The 19,979-nt window shown below is 39.9% G+C and overlaps 1 protein-coding gene across 1 annotated transcript in view; it reads left to right on the top strand.

Moving 5' to 3' along the window:
• Positions 1–361: 361 nt before the first annotated feature.
• The window catches only part of tyr (tyrosinase), a 95,559-nt gene continuing 75,941 nt past the window's right edge, over positions 362–19,979 (top strand). The window contains exon 1 of the mRNA XM_060826596.1: positions 362–1,177. Within this exon, the coding sequence (XP_060682579.1) occupies positions 362–1,177 (816 nt within the window). The remainder of the gene's footprint in view (positions 1,178–19,979) is intronic.

Below are 19,979 nucleotides of genomic sequence, written 5' to 3'. Positions count from 1 at the left end.
CTCATTTCAGTAAGTAAATATTACTGCTTAGACATGCTAAATTTTAATTTAATTGAGTTATTTTGGTAAAGTGTAAATAAGCACTTACATGGTTTGATATGAGGATCATATTAATTAATTTAATTATATCTTGGATAAAAATAAATTTAATCAATCTATGGTTTTATGTTCATGCGTGGATTTTTTTTACTTCAGCTGGCTAAGAGCTGGGGGTTTGGTAATGATTTGTGCTAGTCAGGAATGAAAAGCTCTTTTCATTAATCTGAAGCATGTGATTCTGAATTTGAGGAGAAAAATCAAAGGGATGTGTTTGACTCCTCACTCTGCAGTGAGCCAAGGTAAAAGGAGCTCACCCAAAAAGATGTCTCTCCTTTTAATTTGCCTTCTGAGTTTTTTCAAACTCTCATTTCAACAGTTTCCTCGACCATGTACATCTGCAGATGCACTTATCAAGAAAGAGTGTTGTCCAGTTTGGAATGGGGATGGATCTCCCTGTGGCGAGCTCTCTGGAAGAGGATCATGCCAAGACATTTTAATAACTGAGGCTGTAAATGGACCTCAATTCCCATTCTCTGGGGTGGATGATCGTGAAAACTGGCCATCTGTCTTTTACAACAGGACTTGTCAGTGCAACAAAAACTTCATGGGTTTCAGTTGTGCAGACTGCAAGTTTGGCTTTACTGGTCCTAATTGCACGGAACAACAATTGTTGATCAGGAAGGATATCTTTAGCCTTACAACAACTGAGAAGAACAAGTTTCTTGCTTACATCAATTTGGCCAAATATACCATCAGCCAAGACTATCAAATCGCCACTGGAACGTATGCCCAGATGAACAATGGTTCAAATCCTATGTTCAAAGATATAACTGTTTACGATCTATTTGTTTGGATGCACTATTATACATCTAAAGATGCTTTATTAGGCAAGTCAAATGTTTGGACAGATATTGACTTTGCTCATGAAGGTCCTGGTTTCCTGACCTGGCACAGAGCTTTTATGTTGCTGTGGGAAAGTGAACTCCGAAAGATGGTACACGATGACAACTTTACCATTCCATATTGGGACTGGAGAGATTCAGGAAGCTGTGATATTTGTACTGATGAATATATGGGAGGCCGTCATTCCACAAATCCCAATCTTCTGAGTCCTGCGTCTGTCTTTGCAGCTTGGCAGGTATTGTACAAGAAATCTAATTTTTGTATTTCCCCAGTGAATCAAGTGCTTTTAAGATTTGTATCAGACATTTGAAATATTGTGACAAAATTAGTGAGTGTATCCTATTTATCTTCCATATCTAATGTTAGATTTTTTTTTCCTATTAGTAGGTATTTTTAATGTGGGCAAATTATTAGACCAACTCAGTTCTTTACCAGGGAAACAGATTAGCCGCTATGTAAGCCACATAGCCTGGCAGATAGCAACCAGTGTTTGGGAACCAGAACTTTGATTTTATCTTACAAGGGGTACTTATGTAAGGATAAATCTCGCTCTGATATATATTGAAGACACTTGAATATCTAATTATTTATTTGGGTATAGTATTATTTTAAAGTTGTACTGCATTCCATGAAATCTTAACATTATCTAATTTATATTACTACTGAAAACAAATTAGCTCACTTCCAAAAGTGTGGAACTCTTAAACCTTTCTCCCATATCTTTTTCAGGCTTTTCAGATGTAGTACAGGTACGCACTCCTTTATTTGAAATTTCAAAAGCTCTGAAATTCAAAGTTTCTTTCCTGAAGTGTCTTTCTGCATAACAAGGTTGTTTGACGTGCGAACAAGTGACCCAACTCCACACCCACTTGACCCATGTCATTCAGATGTGACACGGCAGCGTGGCTTAGCACTCCATCAATTGTGTCTCAGCACTTGTACTAGTCACACGTGGGTCTGCTACTCGCTAAGTTTTTTGTTATTTCACTGTGAAAATGTCGTTTTGTTCTGAAAGATTCCAAAATCAACTGACCCCCAAGGACTTTGGAAAAAGGATTGTATACCTGTATCATTATCTTAACTTTCCAAGTTTGTTAAATTATTCGAATGCTGATATTCTCTCACATTTATAAATGAGTGCATTTCAAAATTATTTAATTGAATGTAAAATGCTGCTGTACGCTCTGAAGTCATGTAAGGCACAATATAGAATTGAATTGAATTTATTGTCACGCGTACTGAGGTACGGTGAAAAGCTTTGTCTTGCGAGCAATTCAAGTAGATCACAGAATTAAGTAGCATACATAAGTAAATAATCGGTAAAGAGCAGCAAAAAACAAAAACACCAAGTACAAGAGAATATTAAGAGATTGAGTCTATTCAGTATCCTAATAGTTTCTAGCCTACTGTTGTTTAGAAACTGGCTAGTGCATGTGTTCAGGCTTCTGTACCTTCTCCCCGATAGCAGAGGTTGTAGAAAAACATTGCCAGGGTGGGATGGATCTTTGAGAATGCTGACGGCCTTTCCTTGACAGCGGGCCTAGTAGATGGATTCCATAGATCAGAGGTTGACCTTTGTGATTGTCTGGATCGAGTTCACCGCTCTTTGCTTCCAATCTTGAATGGCACAGTTGTCATTACCAGGTAGTGATACATCTAGATAGAGTGCTCTCTATGTTGCACCAGTAAAAGCTGGCAAGGGTATTCACCGTCATGCCAAATTTCCTCACCTGACTGAGGAAGAAGAGACGTTGGGCCTTTGTAACCAGTGCGTCGACATGAAGAGTCCTAGAAAGCTTGTTGTGGATGACCACTCCCAGGAGCTTCACACTCTCCACTCGTTCCACCTCTGTGCTGTTAATGTTTAGGGGGGCATGAGTAACATCCCACTAAAAGTCAATAATGAGTTTCTTGGTTTTGCCAGCATGCAAATGCAAGTCTTTCATTTAGCCAGTATGGTACTCAGACTATACTCAAACAGGCGAGTATAGTCAAATTATTAATCATTCTGCTTCATATTTTGGGAAATTACAGCATGATTCATTTTGAAATTAATAGGTTTGTAACTTTACAATTTGGTAAACTGTAGAACAATTGGTTTGCTCTGTGAATACTTTGATTCCGCTAACTGAAAAATATGGAAACAAATTACAGTGGAAACTTGATTATCTGAATGTGATGGGCAGGCATTATTTCGATTGGATAACCGATTATTCGGTTAATTGATTAAATGCCTTTCCTCTAGGACTCAGAGATTTTAAAGTCTGCTCCCTATTCAGGAGACCGCAGCAGCGCACAGTGCGTGAGAACCTGCCCCCCTCTAGTCCCCCTGACCCGGTCCAACCCTGCCCCCCAACCTGTTCCAACCCCACTCCCCAGCACAAAGTATACGATCCCCCGCCCCCAACACAGCACCCTCACTGCCACCCATTTACCCCTGGCCCCCCCTCCGGGACAGCTGGACTGCACACCAACAACAAGACTGTTGCTTCCTTTATGGGATAAGTCTAAAATTGAGCGTGCGTGTGTGCGCGCACGCGCGCACACACCTTTTTACTGCAATTTTTTTTTAACAGGTTCCATGTTTGCTCAGTACAGGACAATATTGGAGAGATTATTCCTGGGAAGGGGGGGGTGTTAGTGTACACCCCTCTGTAGAACTCCAGGGAAAGTGTGGGAGAGAAAGAGAGCAGGAGGTTAGTCATTTAGAGACGGTGCCTGTTTAATCACTATAAACAAAAGACGCAATCAGTGCTGGAAATGCGTCTTTGATGTAATGTTTCTATCGGGACCTCAATCTCCTTCGGATAATCGGGTTTCCCTGTATAGTACAAAGCAATTACAAGGAGTATCAAATGAATAATGAGATGGGTAGTACTTTATGCCAGACCTCCACAACAGTGTATCAGTCACCATACTGGATCAGATTACATTCAATTCACATAAGAAGATGACATCAACTCTGCCTCACTGTCACTTCTCTCAACCCTAATACTATTTATGATTTTTCATGCTTCTTATAGAACTGGAGGAGCATAAACGCCCTCCGAATTATTAGGAGGAACAAAATCTTTTTATTTGATTCCTATCATTTTGATCCCTTTATGCTATGCCATCCCTCATCCTTCAGGCCCAATGAGGTGATGAATCATTTGACACTCAGGTCCACTTCCAATGTCAAAGCATCCATTACTTTACACCAATGGGGAGAAAGCCTCTGGGTAGACAAGTGACTTCACCACTGAACAAACAAAAACATTTGATTCTCGTCCACTTTGGTGATTACAAATCAATTGTATTATTAATTGATACATACGCAACAAATCAAATTAATCACATACCTGCGTGATTAGGCCAACTTGGGGTAATTACCTAACCCTCATCAATTATCCATGGGTCTTCGCAGTACATCTTATTCAACATCTTATCCAGTCAACACAGATATTAAGAGGGCTCTCATCAATCCATTTTAGACTGAACTTTTCAGGAATATAGTTAAATTCCGTAATGGCTGTATGTTTAAAACTCAAGTTAAATGTTTGCTAGGTGATCACTCTTTATTATATTACTTAGCTATAGAATACCACACATGGCTATGACTTTACTGCGTTACACAATATATTACTATAGGTAGATTCATGGCTCTTTACACAAGCATCTGCATCTTTTCTATGTAACAGTTCAAAGTCTACATTTCAAAATGGCTAGTTCTCCCTGTATTCCATGAGATCTAACCTTGCTAACCAGTCTTCCATGGGGAACTTTGTCGAATGCTTACTGAAGTCCACATAGATCACGTCTACTGCTCTGCCCTCATCAATCTTCTTTGTTCCTTCTTTAAAAAACTCAATCAAGTTTGTGAGACACGATTTCCCATGCACAAAGCCATGTTGACTATCCCTTATCAGTCATTGCCTTTCCAAATACATGTATATCCTGTCCCTCAGGATTCTCTCCAACAACTTCCCCACCACCAACGTCAGGCTCACTATCTATGGTTCCCTGGCTTGTCCTTACCACCTTTCTATAAACATTGGCACCAGGTTAGCCAACCTGCAGTCTTCCGGCACCTCACCTGTGACTATCGATGATACAAACATCTCAGCAAGTGGCCGAACAATCACTTCCCTAGCGTCCCACAGAGTTCTAGGTACACCTGATCAGATTCTGGGGATTTATCCACTTTTATGCATTTTATCTAGCACTTCCTCCTCTGTAATATGTGCATTCTCCAAGACATCACCATCTATTTCCCTACATTCTATATCTGCCAGGTCATTTTCCACAGTAAATACTGAGTATACTGAGTGCAAAATACTCATTTAGTATCTTCCCCCATCATCTTTGGCTCCAAACAAAGGCTGCTTTGCTGATCTTTAAGGGACCTTATTATCTCCCCAAGTTACACTTTAGTCCTTAATGTATTTGTAAAATCCCTTTGGAATCTCCTTACCTCTTTTTGCCAAAGCTATCTCATGTCCCAATTGTGCCCTCCTGATTTCCCTCTTAAGTGTACTCCTGCTGTCTTTATACTCTTCTAAGGATTCACTCCATCTATCTGGTCTATACCTGACATATGCTTCCTTTTTCTTAACCAAACCCTCAATGTTTTTAGTCGTCCATCATTCACTTTACCTACCAGCCTTTCCTTTCACCCAGACAGGAATATACTTTCTCTGGACTTTTGTTATCTCACTTTTGAAGGTTTCCCAATTTCCAGCTGCCCCTTTACCTGCAAAACTCTTTCCCCAATCAGCTTTTGAAAGTTCTTGGCTAATGCCATCAAAATTTAACCTTTCTCCAATTTAGAATTGCAATTGTTAGATTTGGTCTATACTTCTCCATCACTACTTTAAAACTAATAGAATTATGGTCACTGGCACCAAAGTGCTCCCCCTGTCACCTGCCCTGCCTTATTTCCCAAGAGTAGGTCAGGTTTGTACCTTCTCTAGTAGGTACATCCACATACTGAATCAGAAAATATTCTTGTGCACACTTAACAAACTCCTCTCCGTCTAAACCCTTAACATTGTCAGTCCTGGTCTTTGTTTGGAAAGTTAAAATCCCCTGCCATAACCACCCTACTATTCTTACAGATAATGGAGATCTCCTTACAAATTTGTTTCTCAATTTCCTATTGACTATTAGGGTGTCTATAATCCAATCCCAATAAGGTGATCATCCCTTTCTTATTTCTCCGTTCCACCCAAATAACCTGCCTGGATATATTTCTGGGAATATATCCTCTGTCAGTGCAGCTGTAACGCTATCCCTTATCAAAAATGCCACTCTCCCTCCTCTCCTGCGTCCCTTTCTGTCCTTCCTGTTTAGCATTTGTATCCTGGAACATTCAGCTGCCAGTCTTGTCCATCCCTGAGCCATGTTTCCGTAATTGCTATGATATCCCAGTCCCATGTTCCTAATCATGCCCTGAGTTCATCTGCCTTCCTTGTTGGGCCTCTTGCATTGAAATAAATGCAGTTTAATTTATCACCTTGCTCTCTGCTTTGTCTGTGCCTGCTCCTGATTGTTTTGACTGTCTGCTTTTCTCAACTGTACTAGCCTTCGATTAATCTCTTAGCTAACTCTCTCCCTGGGTCCCCCCCCCCCAAACAAAATAACCTTACTGATTTAAATCTTCCTAAGCAGCTTGAGCAAATCTCCCTGCCAGTATATTAGTCCCCTTTCAGTTCAGGTGCAATCCTTCTTGTACAGGTCACTCCTACTCCAAGACATTCCAATGATTAAAAAATGTGAATCCTTCTCCCATACACCAGCTCCTCAGCCATGCATTCATCTGCTCTATCCTCCTATTCTTACCCTCACTAGCTCGCAGCACTGGGAGTACCCCAGACTTTGCTACTCTTGAAGACCTTTTTAAATTTCCTGCCTAACTCTGTATTCTTCCTTCAGAATCTCAACCTTTTCCCTTCTTATGTCATTGGTTCCAATGTGTACAATAACCTTCTGCTGGCCCCTCTCCCCCCTTGAGAACATTCTGCACCCTCTCTGAGACATCCTTGATCCTGACACCAGGGAGGCAACACACCATTCTGATTTTGCACTGCTGGCCACAGAAACATCTGTCTGTGCCTTGGAATAGAGAATCCCCTTACCCAATTGATCTCTTGAAATCTGACATGTCTCTCATTGCATTAGAACCAGTCTCAATGCCAGAAACTTGGCTATCCATGCTGCATTCCCCTGAGAATCCATCACCCCTGACATTTTCCAAAACAGCATACTTATTTGAAATGGGGATAGCTACAGAAGACTCCTGCACAACCTGCCTATCTCTCTTACCTTTCCTAGAGTTAACCCATCCATGTGACTATATCTGCAACTTTTCTCCCTTCCTATAACTGCCACCCATCACACTCCCTTGCTTTTTTAAATTCCTCGTTGCCCCCACGTGTTGCTCCAATGATCCATTTGATCTGATTGGATTCGCAACCAACGGCATTTATTGCAGATGCAATCCTCAGTAACATAAATTCTCCCTAAACTCCCACATCCGACAAGAAGAACACCTGACTCCACTAAGGGCCATTTTTGCTGCTTACAGTCTGCAGACCCAGAAAATAGCATGCCTTATTCCTCTACAAAACACTGCTCCAGGCTAACTTAATATTTGTGGCTTATATTTTTAAGTTTAATCGAGACATATCTCAATAAAACATAATCAGCAAAGAACCCACTCTACTCATTACTGCAGACTTACATGAAGGCCACACTTCAAGCTGTTCACTTGTCTGTTTTTCAGATTTTCTTATTTCCGGTTCTTTGTCTTTCTTATTTTCTATTTTTCTCAGTTTCTTGCTAATTTCTCACTTCCCTTTTTCCTCCAAAGCATATCTTCTGATTTTTTTTTCACCCCCCAGTCAACTTTTTATTAATTACTAAATTAATGTGCATTAATTCTAGTGTTAACAACAAATTCAGGTTTCCCTCCTTTTAATTCAAAATATTGAGTTTTAGCATTTCACCCTTTTAAAAAAAAACATACTTTTTTTCAAAAAAAAACTTCAATGTATTGGCTAACTCTATTTGATTCTTTAAAGAAAACTAATCCTAAAAAAAACTCTCCAACTATCAAAGCCATTGTTATTTTCAATCTATTATACTTCACAACAGATTTTTTTTTCCTTTCTGTTTGGTATCTCAACCAATTCTTCATTGAAAGATTCTCAAATATTTCTTAAACTCTGTGGATTACTATTTCCACCAATAGTTTCATTTTATGATCTGAACCAATGGTAATAGTGATATGTCAAATCCAAAGTCAGTTCTGGCTTGATAGACCATGTTTTGTTTTTCACCTTGCAATTTGTTTACCACTTGTGTTCATGATAAGGAGGAGCCAGTGTTGGATTGGGGTGGACAAAGCTAGAAGTCACATAACACCAGGTTACAGTCCAAAAGGTTTTATTTTTTAGAACAAAAGGAGGGAAACCTGAACTTGATGTACTAGAAATAGTGAACATTCGTTCAGTAATTAAAAAGTTGACTTCATCTGATGAAGAAGTAGTACTCAGAGCTTGTGATTTCAAACAACCTGTTGGACTATAACCTGACGTTGTGTGACTTCTGCATTTGCATTCAGTTACTGAATATACTCACAAGATTGCTGATTTACTTCTTTTTGTATAATAAACTTGTTATTTTGCTAAAGTAAATAAAGGTGTGTTAGGATCTTTCAAAATTGTCTTCTCTATCATAAATAGTCAAAAGAAAAAAATCAAACTGTCTTTTCCAGGCTACGTCCTTTACAGTTACTTAACTTATTAACATATCTCTCCTATCTTCAGTTTTAAATTTTCTTTCTTAAGTAAAGATAATGTAAAAGTTTTCTTTCTGTATGTTGACCAGACATGATTTTCCTCTTTCCCAAACAGGAGACACTAACTCACTAACCTTTTCTCAGAACCTTAAGATTAGTGCAGAGATTTTTCCAACTCTGTGTACTTTGACTGCTAAAACAAGTTAAGTCTTATTTCAAGCTATTATGATCTAGAATCTGTTAAAATTAAATCATCCTTCTGACAATATTGATTATTCTTCTAGAGTGAAGCTACTTCTGGCCATTGGCATCTCTTCCTGTAGCTTGAGTTGAAATGTTTGTTAACAATTATCTCATCAGGTGGCTTATCTAGTCATTTACTTGCAAAATATTGGAAATGCTAATCTGAACTCACAATTTGAAATTGGTTTCTGACCGTTTTAAATTTAAACTGCAATCACTTTCACAAAACTAAAACCTATAGCCATTTTCTTCTACTTCCTAGAATCCAAATCTCTCATCATCCATTTATTTGCTACTTCTAGACCTCATTATTGTCAAGTACTCCTTCTCAGCCTTTCATCAGCCACCCTGGCAATAATTTAGATTACCCAAAATCATACCGCATCTATCCTAACTGAAAAGTTGCTTTGACCCCTCGTTCTGTGCTCACTGCCTAATGTTGCTCCTGACTCAGCAACGCCTCAATTTTTGGATGCTTATCATTGTTTTCAATTTTCTCCCTAGCCTCATCTCTCACTCCCTGTAATCTCTTCAAATCTTAAAGCATTTCCAGTTTTCTATCTGGGCGATCTGATCATCCCCAGTTTTAACTGAGATGGAAGGTGTATAATTTATCAATTTTAGTTACCATGTTTGAAATTTGGATTTCAAAATTAGAGGCTGATGAATATTAGTTATGTCTGTGAAAGTTTATTTTTAAAAAAACCAAGTCAGAGTGCTGTGGTACTTCTGATAAAATCAAACATTCTGAGAGATAGCAAATTGTTCTGGATCCTTAGTTTTAATGGAAATACATTTATATTCTTAGGTATATGACAATTTAAGTAAACATGTAAGGCTATTAGCCTTATATTGAGCCCAGGATTAAACAAAATTTAATTCAGTTCAGATGACCAGTGTCGAGTTTGCTTTTTTTTAAAACACAAAAATAGTTTCTCTGCGAAAAGAAAGATTCAAGACAGTTCAAGGACTCTTTTACCTTAGCAGAAGGATTTAGTCTGTAAGTATTTCAAACCAGGAGAGTTTAGTTAGAAATGTGTTGTTTATTAGATGTGAGAAAATCTTGGCGCTCAAATTTGTGAAAAAGTTCAACTTTGGCAGATTTGAAAAGGTTTGACCAAATTTTTCTCATGGTATACAGCAAGTAAACTATCAGAAATGAACTGAGTAGAACCCTATACAGTTCAGATAGGAGTTGTAATTTTTCTGTACTTGAGTCTTAGCAATAGATTAATGTCAGGAAATAGTTTGAAAATTTGGTTGTTGTATGAGTTGATATATATAATGTGTGTTTATATATTTTAAAATTGCTTTTCTTTTGTGATAAACTTCGGTTCTCATGTGAATATGTCCCAGAGAGTAATCAGCGCCTTGAATAACTGAACAAAACAAGATCTGGTTGACCTGAGTCATTGAGTCTACAACAGTTTAAGGGAAAGGTGTAAAATGTCATCTCCCAGAGTTGTTGACCTAGGTAGTCAACAACTTTTGAGCAATTTTCAGATATTTTGCTTGAATGTAAAAAGCAGCAATTTAGACAAAGCAGATACAGAACCATGCAAGTGGGGATGGTTCAGAGACCTAAAGACAACAGACCATTAGCAAGGACTGTGACAATTGTTAAAATTGTGAAGACAGCATGCTATACTCTAGCAGGTGTGGAAGGGGACTTTTCATTAGGTTTTCTTTCTCCTCTTCTGGTCTAACTTTGCACGATCTCCCTAGATTTGTGACAATAAATTATCATCATCAACTTCCATCTGTAAAAAAACCCACTTCCTAATGAGACAACCACCGACAAGGATAGTATGATAAAGATTGCCTTCTGTCCCCTGAGCACTTGTTGACTCTACCATATTCTGAGGAGCTATATCTCATGCTATATTAATCAATTGTCTGAATCTCTGGCCAATGATTGCTGGTCAGTTATTGATGAAATCAGGGTTGAAGGTTAGTTGTCATTCCTTCTAAGAACAAAACATCATATTTTCCCAAACAATGCATTGATAATATAATATGGATCTGATAAATCTTTGATATCTGTCCATTAGAACATCATGACCTTGCTGAATCTTATTTTTGCTTTGGTTTTTATATGCAAGAGATGTGTTTTTTTGTTTGTAGAAGATTAATTATTACTGCAACATAAAATATGCTATGCGGACCTTTTTCAAAAAAAAAGGAATTCTAAAATAACTCCGTTTTTATGGGGACCTCAATTTCCAACAAAACATATTTTGTTTTGAACGTGGACAGTCAGAGAACTTCCCCAGGACCAACAACCTTTGTCATCAATTATTTTCTGAAACTCATCTCAAAGTTTGAGTTGGATTCCAACTGGAAGACTTGATCACCACCAAGTGGAGCATTTTTGGAGAACTCTTGATTTTAGAATTTACTAAGTTTAATATTTATTTTCCTTCTTCTACTCCTACATTTAATGTTTTAATCTACACCATTTATTTATAGAAAAATGAAACTGCAGACAGCCATAACTTACTTTGTCTTCGTGCAAGAATCACAAGTGACTACTCTGCAAGTAAAACAGACAATGATAAAAACTAGTAGAATGGTGTTATTTACTGCCAGGAAACTTGAACACAATGTTTAGTTAGGACATTCATGAGATCAGATAGAACAAACAACATTACAGTGCAGTACATGCCTTTTGGCCCTCAATATTGCATCAACTTGTGAAACCAATCTGAAGCCCATCTATCCTACGTTACTCCATTCTCGTCTATATCACTATTCAATGACCATTTAACTGCCTTTTAAAGTTGGTGAGTCTTCTACTGTTGGTGCATTCCATACCCCTACTACTCTGAATAAAAAAAACTACCTCTGACATTTGTCCTATATCTATCACTCTCAATTGAAAGCTATGTCCCCTCATGCTAGCCATCACCATCCAAGGAAAAGGGCTCTCCCTATCCAACCTATCTCTGATTATCTTTTATGTCTCAAGTCCTCTCAACCTCCTTCTCTCTAACAAAAACAGCCTCAGGTCCCTCAGCCTTTCCTCATAAGATCTTCCCTCCATACCAGGCAACATCCTAATCGATCTCCTCTGAACCCTTTCCAAAGCTTCCACATCCTTCCTATAATGGAGTGACCAGAACTGTATGCAATACTCCAAATGTGGGCGCACCGGAGTTTTGTACAGCTGCAGCACGATCTCATGGTTCTGAAACTCAAACTCAATTCCTCTATCAATAAAAGCTAATGCACTGTATACTTTCTTAACAACCCTATCAATCTGGGTGGCAACTTTCAAGGATCTATGTACCTGGACACCAAGATCTTTCTGCTTATCTGCACTATCAAGAATCCTACCATTAGTCCACTACTCTGCATTCCTGTTACGACATCGAAAGTGAATCAGCTCACACTTTTCCGCATTAAACTTCATTTGCCACCATTCAGCCCAGCTCCGTAGCTTACCTGTGTTTCTGTGTAACCTACAACATCCTTGATCGTCATCCACAACTCTACTGACCTCCGTGTCATCTGCAAATTTACTAACCCATCCTTCTATGCCCTCATCCAAGTCATTTATAAAAATGACAAACAACAGTGGACCCAACAGATTCTTGCAGTACTCCACTAGTAACTGAATGCCAGGATGAACATTTCCCATCGACCACCACTCTCTGTCATCTTCAGCTAGCCAATTTTTGATCCAAATCGCTAAATCACCCTCAATCCCATGCCTCTCTGTTTTGTGCAATAGCTTACTATGGGGAACCTTATCAAATGTCTTCCTGAAATCCATCTACACTACATCAACAGCTTTACCCTCATCTACCTGTTTGGTCACCTCAAAAGAACTCTAAGGTTTGTGAGGCATGACCTACCCTTCCCAAAACTGTGTTGACTATCCCTAATCAACTTATTCCTTTCTCAATGGTTGTAAATCCTATCTCTGAGAACCCTTTCCAACACTTTACCCAAAACTGAAGTAAGGCTCACGTGTCTATAATTGCCAGGGTTGTCTCTATTCCCCTTCTTGAACAAGGGAACACCATTTGCTATCCTCCAGTCTTCTGGCACTATTCCTGTAGACACTGATGACACAAAGATCAAAGCCAAAGGCTTAGCAATCTCCCTAGCATCCCAGAGATCCTAGGGATAAATATGATTCAGCCAAGGAGACATATCTATTTTTATACTGTTCAGAATTGTTAACACCACCTTATGCACCTCAATCCCATCTAGTCTAGTAGCCTGTATCTCCTTATTCTCCTCAACCACATTGTCTTTTTCCAGTGTAAATATTGATGAAAAGTATTCATTTAGCACTTCCCCCTATCTCCTGACACCATGCACAACTTCCCACTACTATGCTTGAATGGCTCTAATCTTACTCTAGTCATTCTTTTATTCCTGATATACCTAGAGAAAACCTTAGAGTTTTTCTTGATCTTATCCACCAATGACTTCTCATGACCCCCGGCTCTTCTTAGCACTCTCTTTAGGACTTACCTGGCTAACTTGTAACTCTCAAGTGTCCTAACTGAGCCATCACATCTTGTCCTTGTAAGCCTTCTTCCCCTTGACAAGAGATTCAAATTCCTTTGTAAACCATGACTCCCACACTTGACAACTTTCTCCCTGTCTGACAGATACATACTTATCAAGGGGACACAGTAGTGTTCCTTGAATAAGCTCCACATTTCAATAGTGCCCATTCCCTGTAGTTTTTCCCCATCTTATGCATCCTAAAATTTGCCTAATTGCATCGTAATTGCCTTTTCCCCAGTTATAGCTCTTGCCCTGCAGTATATACCAAACCCTTTCCATTAATAAATTAAACATAACCGACTTGTGGTCACAATCACCAAAGTGCTGACCTACCTCCAAATATAACACCTGGCCGGGTTCATTACCCAGTATCAAATCCAATGTGGCCTCACCGGTTGTTGGCCTAACTACATAGTGTCAGGAAATACGCCTGCACACATTGGACAAAAACTGACCCATCTAAAGTACTTGAACTATAGTATTCCCAGTCAATATTTGAAAAGTTAAAGACCCCATAACAAACTACCCTGTCACTCTCGCTCCTATCAATGGTAATCTTTGCTATCCTATCATCTACATGTTGAAGCTATTTGGAGGCCTGTAGGAAACTCCCAACAGAGTAACCTCTCCTTTCCTCTTTGTAATCTCAGCCCACACTACCTCGATAAACAAACCCTCAGACGTTCTCTCTGTAACATTAATACTGTCCTTGACTAACAGTGCCACAGCACCCCCTTTTTCTTTTACCATTTTCTCTGTTCTTACCAAAACATCCAACTCCCAGAACCTGCAATAACCATTCCTATTCCTGCTTTACTCGTGTCTGAAATGATACACAATATTGAAACCCCAGGTAACAACACAAGCTGCAAGTTCACCCGGATTGCTCCTGGTATTGAAGTAGACACACTTCAACCAACTTCCTGCTTGCCGGTGCCTGCTTGCGATCTTGAAATCTTAGTTCTGACTTCACTGCTCTCAACCTCCTGTATGCTTGAACTACAATTTTGGTTCCCATCCCCTTGTTGAATTCATTTAAACCCACCCAAAGAGCATTAGCAAATTCCACCCTGCCAGGATATTGGTAGCCCTCTGGTTCAGGTGAAGACCATCCTGTTTGTAATGGTCCTACCTATCCCAGAAAAAGCCCAATCTTCCAGGAATCCAAAACCCACCCTCCCTGCATCATCCCTGTAGCCACGTATTCAACTCCTCTCATTCAGTATTTCTCACGTCTCTAGCATGTAACACTGGCAACAAACCAGAGTTAACAACTCTGTTTGTTCTAGCTCTAAGTTTCCACTCTCGCTCCCTGAATTTCTGCCTTCTATCCCCATCTCTCTTCCTTCCTATGTTATTGGTGCCTATGTGGACTATGACTTGGGGATGCTCCCCCTATCCCTCAAGGATCCCGAAAACACGATCAAAGACATCACAAACCCTGGCACCTGGGAGGCAACACACCAACCATGAGTCTCTCTCAATCCCACAGAACCTCCTATCTGTCCCCCTAAATTTGGAGTCCCCAATGACTTATGTTCTGCTCCTCTTCCCTCTTTGCTTCTGAGTAACCGGGATAGACTCTGTGCCAGAAACCTGTGCCCCATGGCTTACCCTGGTAAGTTGTCCCCCCAACAGTATCCAAGACGATATACTTGTTGAGGAGAACAACCTCAGGAGATCTCTGCACTGTCTGCTGATTCCCTTTCCATCTCCTTATGGTAACTCATCTACCTTCTTCTTTTACCTGAGGTGTGACTGCCTCCCTGTAACTCCTCTCAATAACCCCCTTCTGCCTCCCAAATGATTTGAAGTTCTTCCAGCTCCAGCTGCAGTTCCCTAACGCAGTTTTTGAGATGCTGGAGTTGGGTATACTTCCCACAGATGCAGTCAGCAGGGATACTTCCTCCACATTCTGCAGGAGGAACATTCAACTGCCTTAAACTCCATTCCCACTATTCTAAATTCCCAACGAGACTACTGAAAAACTTAAAAAAAAACGGTTGCCTTACCAATTGGCCCACAGAACCTTCATTTTTTGGTGAGAGGAGGATGACAGGTGGGTGACACTACCAGTGTTGTGGGTAAAGTAACCACACAATTATAAAGCCTCGCTTACCCAGCAGTCCTGTGCCTGCTCCTGCTCAGTGTGCACTCCGCCTATACATGGAGTAAGCTTTTAGATCTTGGGTACTTTGTGTAATACATTCTCTATTTTTGAGGATAGATGTACAGGGGAACCTCGATTATCCGAACGAGATGTGTGGGCACTATTTCGTTCTGATAATTGATTATTCGGTTAATCGATTCAGTTCCTTTCCTCTAGGGCTCGGAGTTTCCTATTAAGTCTGCTCCCCCTTCAGGAGATAAAGCAGTACAGCGCGTGTGAGCCCCTGTCCCCGTCCCGACCCCAACCCTGTCCAACACTGCTCCCTGGTCGCACCCTCCCACCCCCGCCCACCCCTAAACCCTGTCCAACACTGCTCCCTGGTCGCACCCTCCCACCCCCGCCCACCCCTAAACCCTGTCTTACACTGCCCCCTGCCCACCCACCCTACCTGCCCACCCCCAACACTGCCACCCGTCCAAACCACCATCTGCTACCCCATCTAACCCCACCCCCTCTGCAACCCTCTTCCGCTCCCACCCCCACCCCCACCCCCATTCGTCCCGCCCCCTCTCCAGGCCAGCCAGACTGGACACCAACAACAAGACTGCTGCTACTGCCTTTTGGGAGGGTGAGTCTCCAAACAGCGCATGCACGCACACAACTTTTTACTGTAACTTTTTGACAGGTTCCACCTTTGCCCTGTACAGGACAGTGTTAGAGAGATTATCTGGGGACGTGGGGGGTTGGGGGGGGGGGGGGGGGGGGGGGTTGCAGTTTAGGGTACAAGCCTGTGTAGAACTCCAGGGAAAGTGTGGGAAGGGAGGGGGGAGAGGGGTGGGAGGTCAGTCATTTAGAGACGGTGCCTGTGCTCCCATCAGTCCAGGACTTTCTCGGCAGCACTTTAATCACTTTAAACAAAAGACGCGATCATTGTTGAACACGTGTCTTTGATGTATTTGATGTTTCTGTCGCGACCTCAAGATCTCCTTCGGATAATACGATTTTTGGGTAATTAGTATTCGGATAATCGAGGTTCCTCTACAGATGCATTGGAAGCAGTTTAGAGAAGGCATATTCGATCCCTTAGCTGGATTGGGTGAATTGTCTAAAAGAAAAGGTTGGATAGACTGAGGCTGTACCCATTAGAGTATAGAAGAGTAAAAGGCAACTTGATTGAAGCGTACAAGATCCTAACAAACTTGACCAGAACGTGATAAAAATGATATTTCCTCTTGAGAGAATCTAGAATTAGGAGTTACCATTTGAAAACTAGTAGTCACCCATTTCAACGAGATGACGTTATTTTTCTATCAGAGGGTCATGAGACTTTGGAACACTTTCTCAAAATATGAACCAAGTATCTTTTGAATATTTAAGACAGTTGAAACAGTTCTTGGTTTCAAAAATGGTTGAAAGGTTAACTGGGTTAAACAGGAATGAGAAATTGAGATTCCAAACAGATTAGCCATGATTTTATTGGATGGCAGAGTGGGTTTAATATACCAAACGGATTACTCCTGATCTTCATGCCTGTTCATACGTTTGATCCAGGAAGAAACCCCACTGCCAACAGTTACTGTGGAATGGTACTTTGTTTGCAGACCAGCATTGAACAAATCATGAATAACATTGACTTTTTAACTGTAAAAGTTTGAAAGACAAAGTGATCCAAAGGTAACACTATGCATTCCCCATGCATGCTAGGCTTGCAATGTAAGGACTACAAGCTGAAGTAGACCACATGGCCAATTTAGGCTGCTTTCCCCATTCAATATGATAATTGAGGCTTCAACTGTATTTTCCCGTCCATTCTCCATATCATCAGTTACCTACGAAGATCTGTCTGCCAATCCTTAACTGTATTAAATGATGGAGATTCCTCAACCCGTGGGGCAGAGAATGCCAAAAATTCTCAACCTTTGGGTCAAGGAATGTCTCATTATCTCAATTCTCTGGTCATCTATCTTGTCTCTGTGCCCCTTTTATTTTGGTTTCTTTGACCAATAGCAACAATGTCCCCTGTATGTTTCAACATCTATCCAATGAAGTCTCTTCAGAATTTAAGTTTCAATAAGTTCATAGCTCACTTTTCTGAATTCCAAAAGATGTAGACCAAGTTTGCCCACTTCATCTTTTCTTTTTGAGTTCATGAAATGAGTGTTGTTGGGAGCATCACCATCTCAAAGTCCCCTTCCAAGTGTGTCTCTGTTCTGACTGGGAACAACAATGCTATTCTGTCATTGTTCCTGAGCCAGCAAGAAACTGAGCACAGTATTCCAGATAAGCTCACACCAAAACCCTGCATAGTTGTAATGAAACTCTTTTATTTCAATACTCCTTCTCACTTACAATAAAGATCAAAATTCCATTTGTCTTCCTAATTGCTTGCTGTACCTGCATGCTAACTTTGTGTACCTTGCCTAACCTACAGTTGCATCTCTTTGAACATCAACACTTGAGTTCAGGAGTAGTCTGATCTTCTATGCTTACGATCAAAGTGAATAGCTTCGCTTCTCCCTACATTATAATCCCATGTATTGTTACCAACCCACTTTAAATCTTTCTTTTTAGCCTCATTGTGTGCTCTTCAGAACTTGTTTTTACACTTAGCTTTGTATCATGTAAGCAAACTTAGATACGTTACTCTGTCCATCCATCTTAATCAAAATATAAATTGCAAATAACTGAGGCCTAGCACTGAACCCTATGGTACTTCTATGTATAATATGCCAATTTAACAATACCCATGGGAAGGCCTCAACCAGGACCTTGGGTTCATGTCACACTATAGGTGACCCCACTACACTATACACTTGCACACATACACATACATGCACACTCTTACATACTCACACTTCCACAGAACTTCTCTCATACACTTGCTCTGTGTCTTCTGGTCCTTTTGCACAGTTAACTGATGAAGGAACAGTGCTCCGAAAGCTAGTACTTCCAATTAAACCTGTTGGACTACAGTCTGGTGTTTATGATTTTAACTAAATAATGAACTGCAGCATTTTCTAATGTTGATGTTAAATTAATTGGCCTGTAGTTCTGCTTTTGCTCCTTTCTTTTGATATCTGGTGTAACACATGCCAACTTCCAATTAGATGAATCAGTTATGAATCTAACTACCTTTTGTAAAACACACTAAGTGTATCCATTATCTCTACAGCAATCTCCTTAAAATAAATAGGGGTAGGCTGGCAAATCCTGGAGATTTGTGGGTTATTTTAATTCTTGGGTTTTTCCAGTAATTTCACTCTCTCTGAATTTCTGTACCTGCCTTATTTTCCTTACTTGATTGCATCCAAGGACTAAATGTATGTCTGGATGAAACAACAGATGCTAAGTGTTTGTTCAATACCTCTGCAATATCCTCATTCCCCATGATTTCTTCTGTGTCTGATACAAAGAGAAGGAAGTTTAATTTAGTGACTCACTTTATTTAGAAAAGCTCTTACAACTTTTAAAATATATTTTTGGCTAGTTTACCCTCATTCTATTGCTTCCCTTTCCACTAAATTGGTCATGAACTGGTTGGACTGAAGGGTCTGTTTCCTTGCTGTATGGTATATATAATACATGCAATCCTTAGACTTGTTTTTTTTTCTGCAGTAGAGCAAGCATCTTTTAGTCACCATTATGCCTACATTTGAGTGAACCACAGTTGGGTGTGGCTTGGTAATTTTTTTGTTTCAGTTCAATGTGTTTTCATTTTATTTATAGCCAAAATAGTTAGTCTATTTGCCCCATTAATCTTGGATATCCTCTCACATCCATGTAATTGGCTTTAAGATTAGTGTTTTCCTTTGGATTAAGTTGCTTTCAATCTTAATGGTATTATGATTGTTTTTCCAGAGGAGTGTTTTACTATCATTTGAGATAAAAGGAAATTAAGACAATACTAGTTCTAAGATCAGTTTAAACCTACTCAGCTTCATAATGTATTGGCCCAAGAAACTGTCAAGAAAACATTCCATAAATTCTTCATCTATAGAACCCTTGGCAATTTGGTTCTCTGAACCTTAACAAAAAATTAAACTTCCCACACATTGCTTTCGTTGCAAGTTCCAAATACCTATTACTTAATTCCTTGTCCAACTTTTGTCAATACTATTAAAGGGCTGAAAAGTTACCCTCAGTGATTTTCATTCTTGCTCCTCATATATTAGATCCCAATTGCTTATATTTCATAATCTTCTGAGGCTAAATCCTTTTTCATGCTATAATGTCACTCTTTACCATCACGGGCCTTGGAGGTGCTTGTAAGCTTTATCATCATAGTTTTCAAGAAGGATAATGGGAAGTACTTGCACACTTTAAAATTATTTGTTAATAAGCTCGTACATTTGCTTAAATACTGTATTTTCAGATGCCAGA

The sequence above is a fragment of the Hemiscyllium ocellatum genome, chromosome 6, assembly GCF_020745735.1.
Source record: "Hemiscyllium ocellatum isolate sHemOce1 chromosome 6, sHemOce1.pat.X.cur, whole genome shotgun sequence".
NCBI lineage: Eukaryota > Metazoa > Chordata > Chondrichthyes > Orectolobiformes > Hemiscylliidae > Hemiscyllium > Hemiscyllium ocellatum.
The sequence above is the reverse complement of the archived record's forward strand: the minus strand, read 5'-3'. Positions and strand labels throughout refer to the sequence as shown.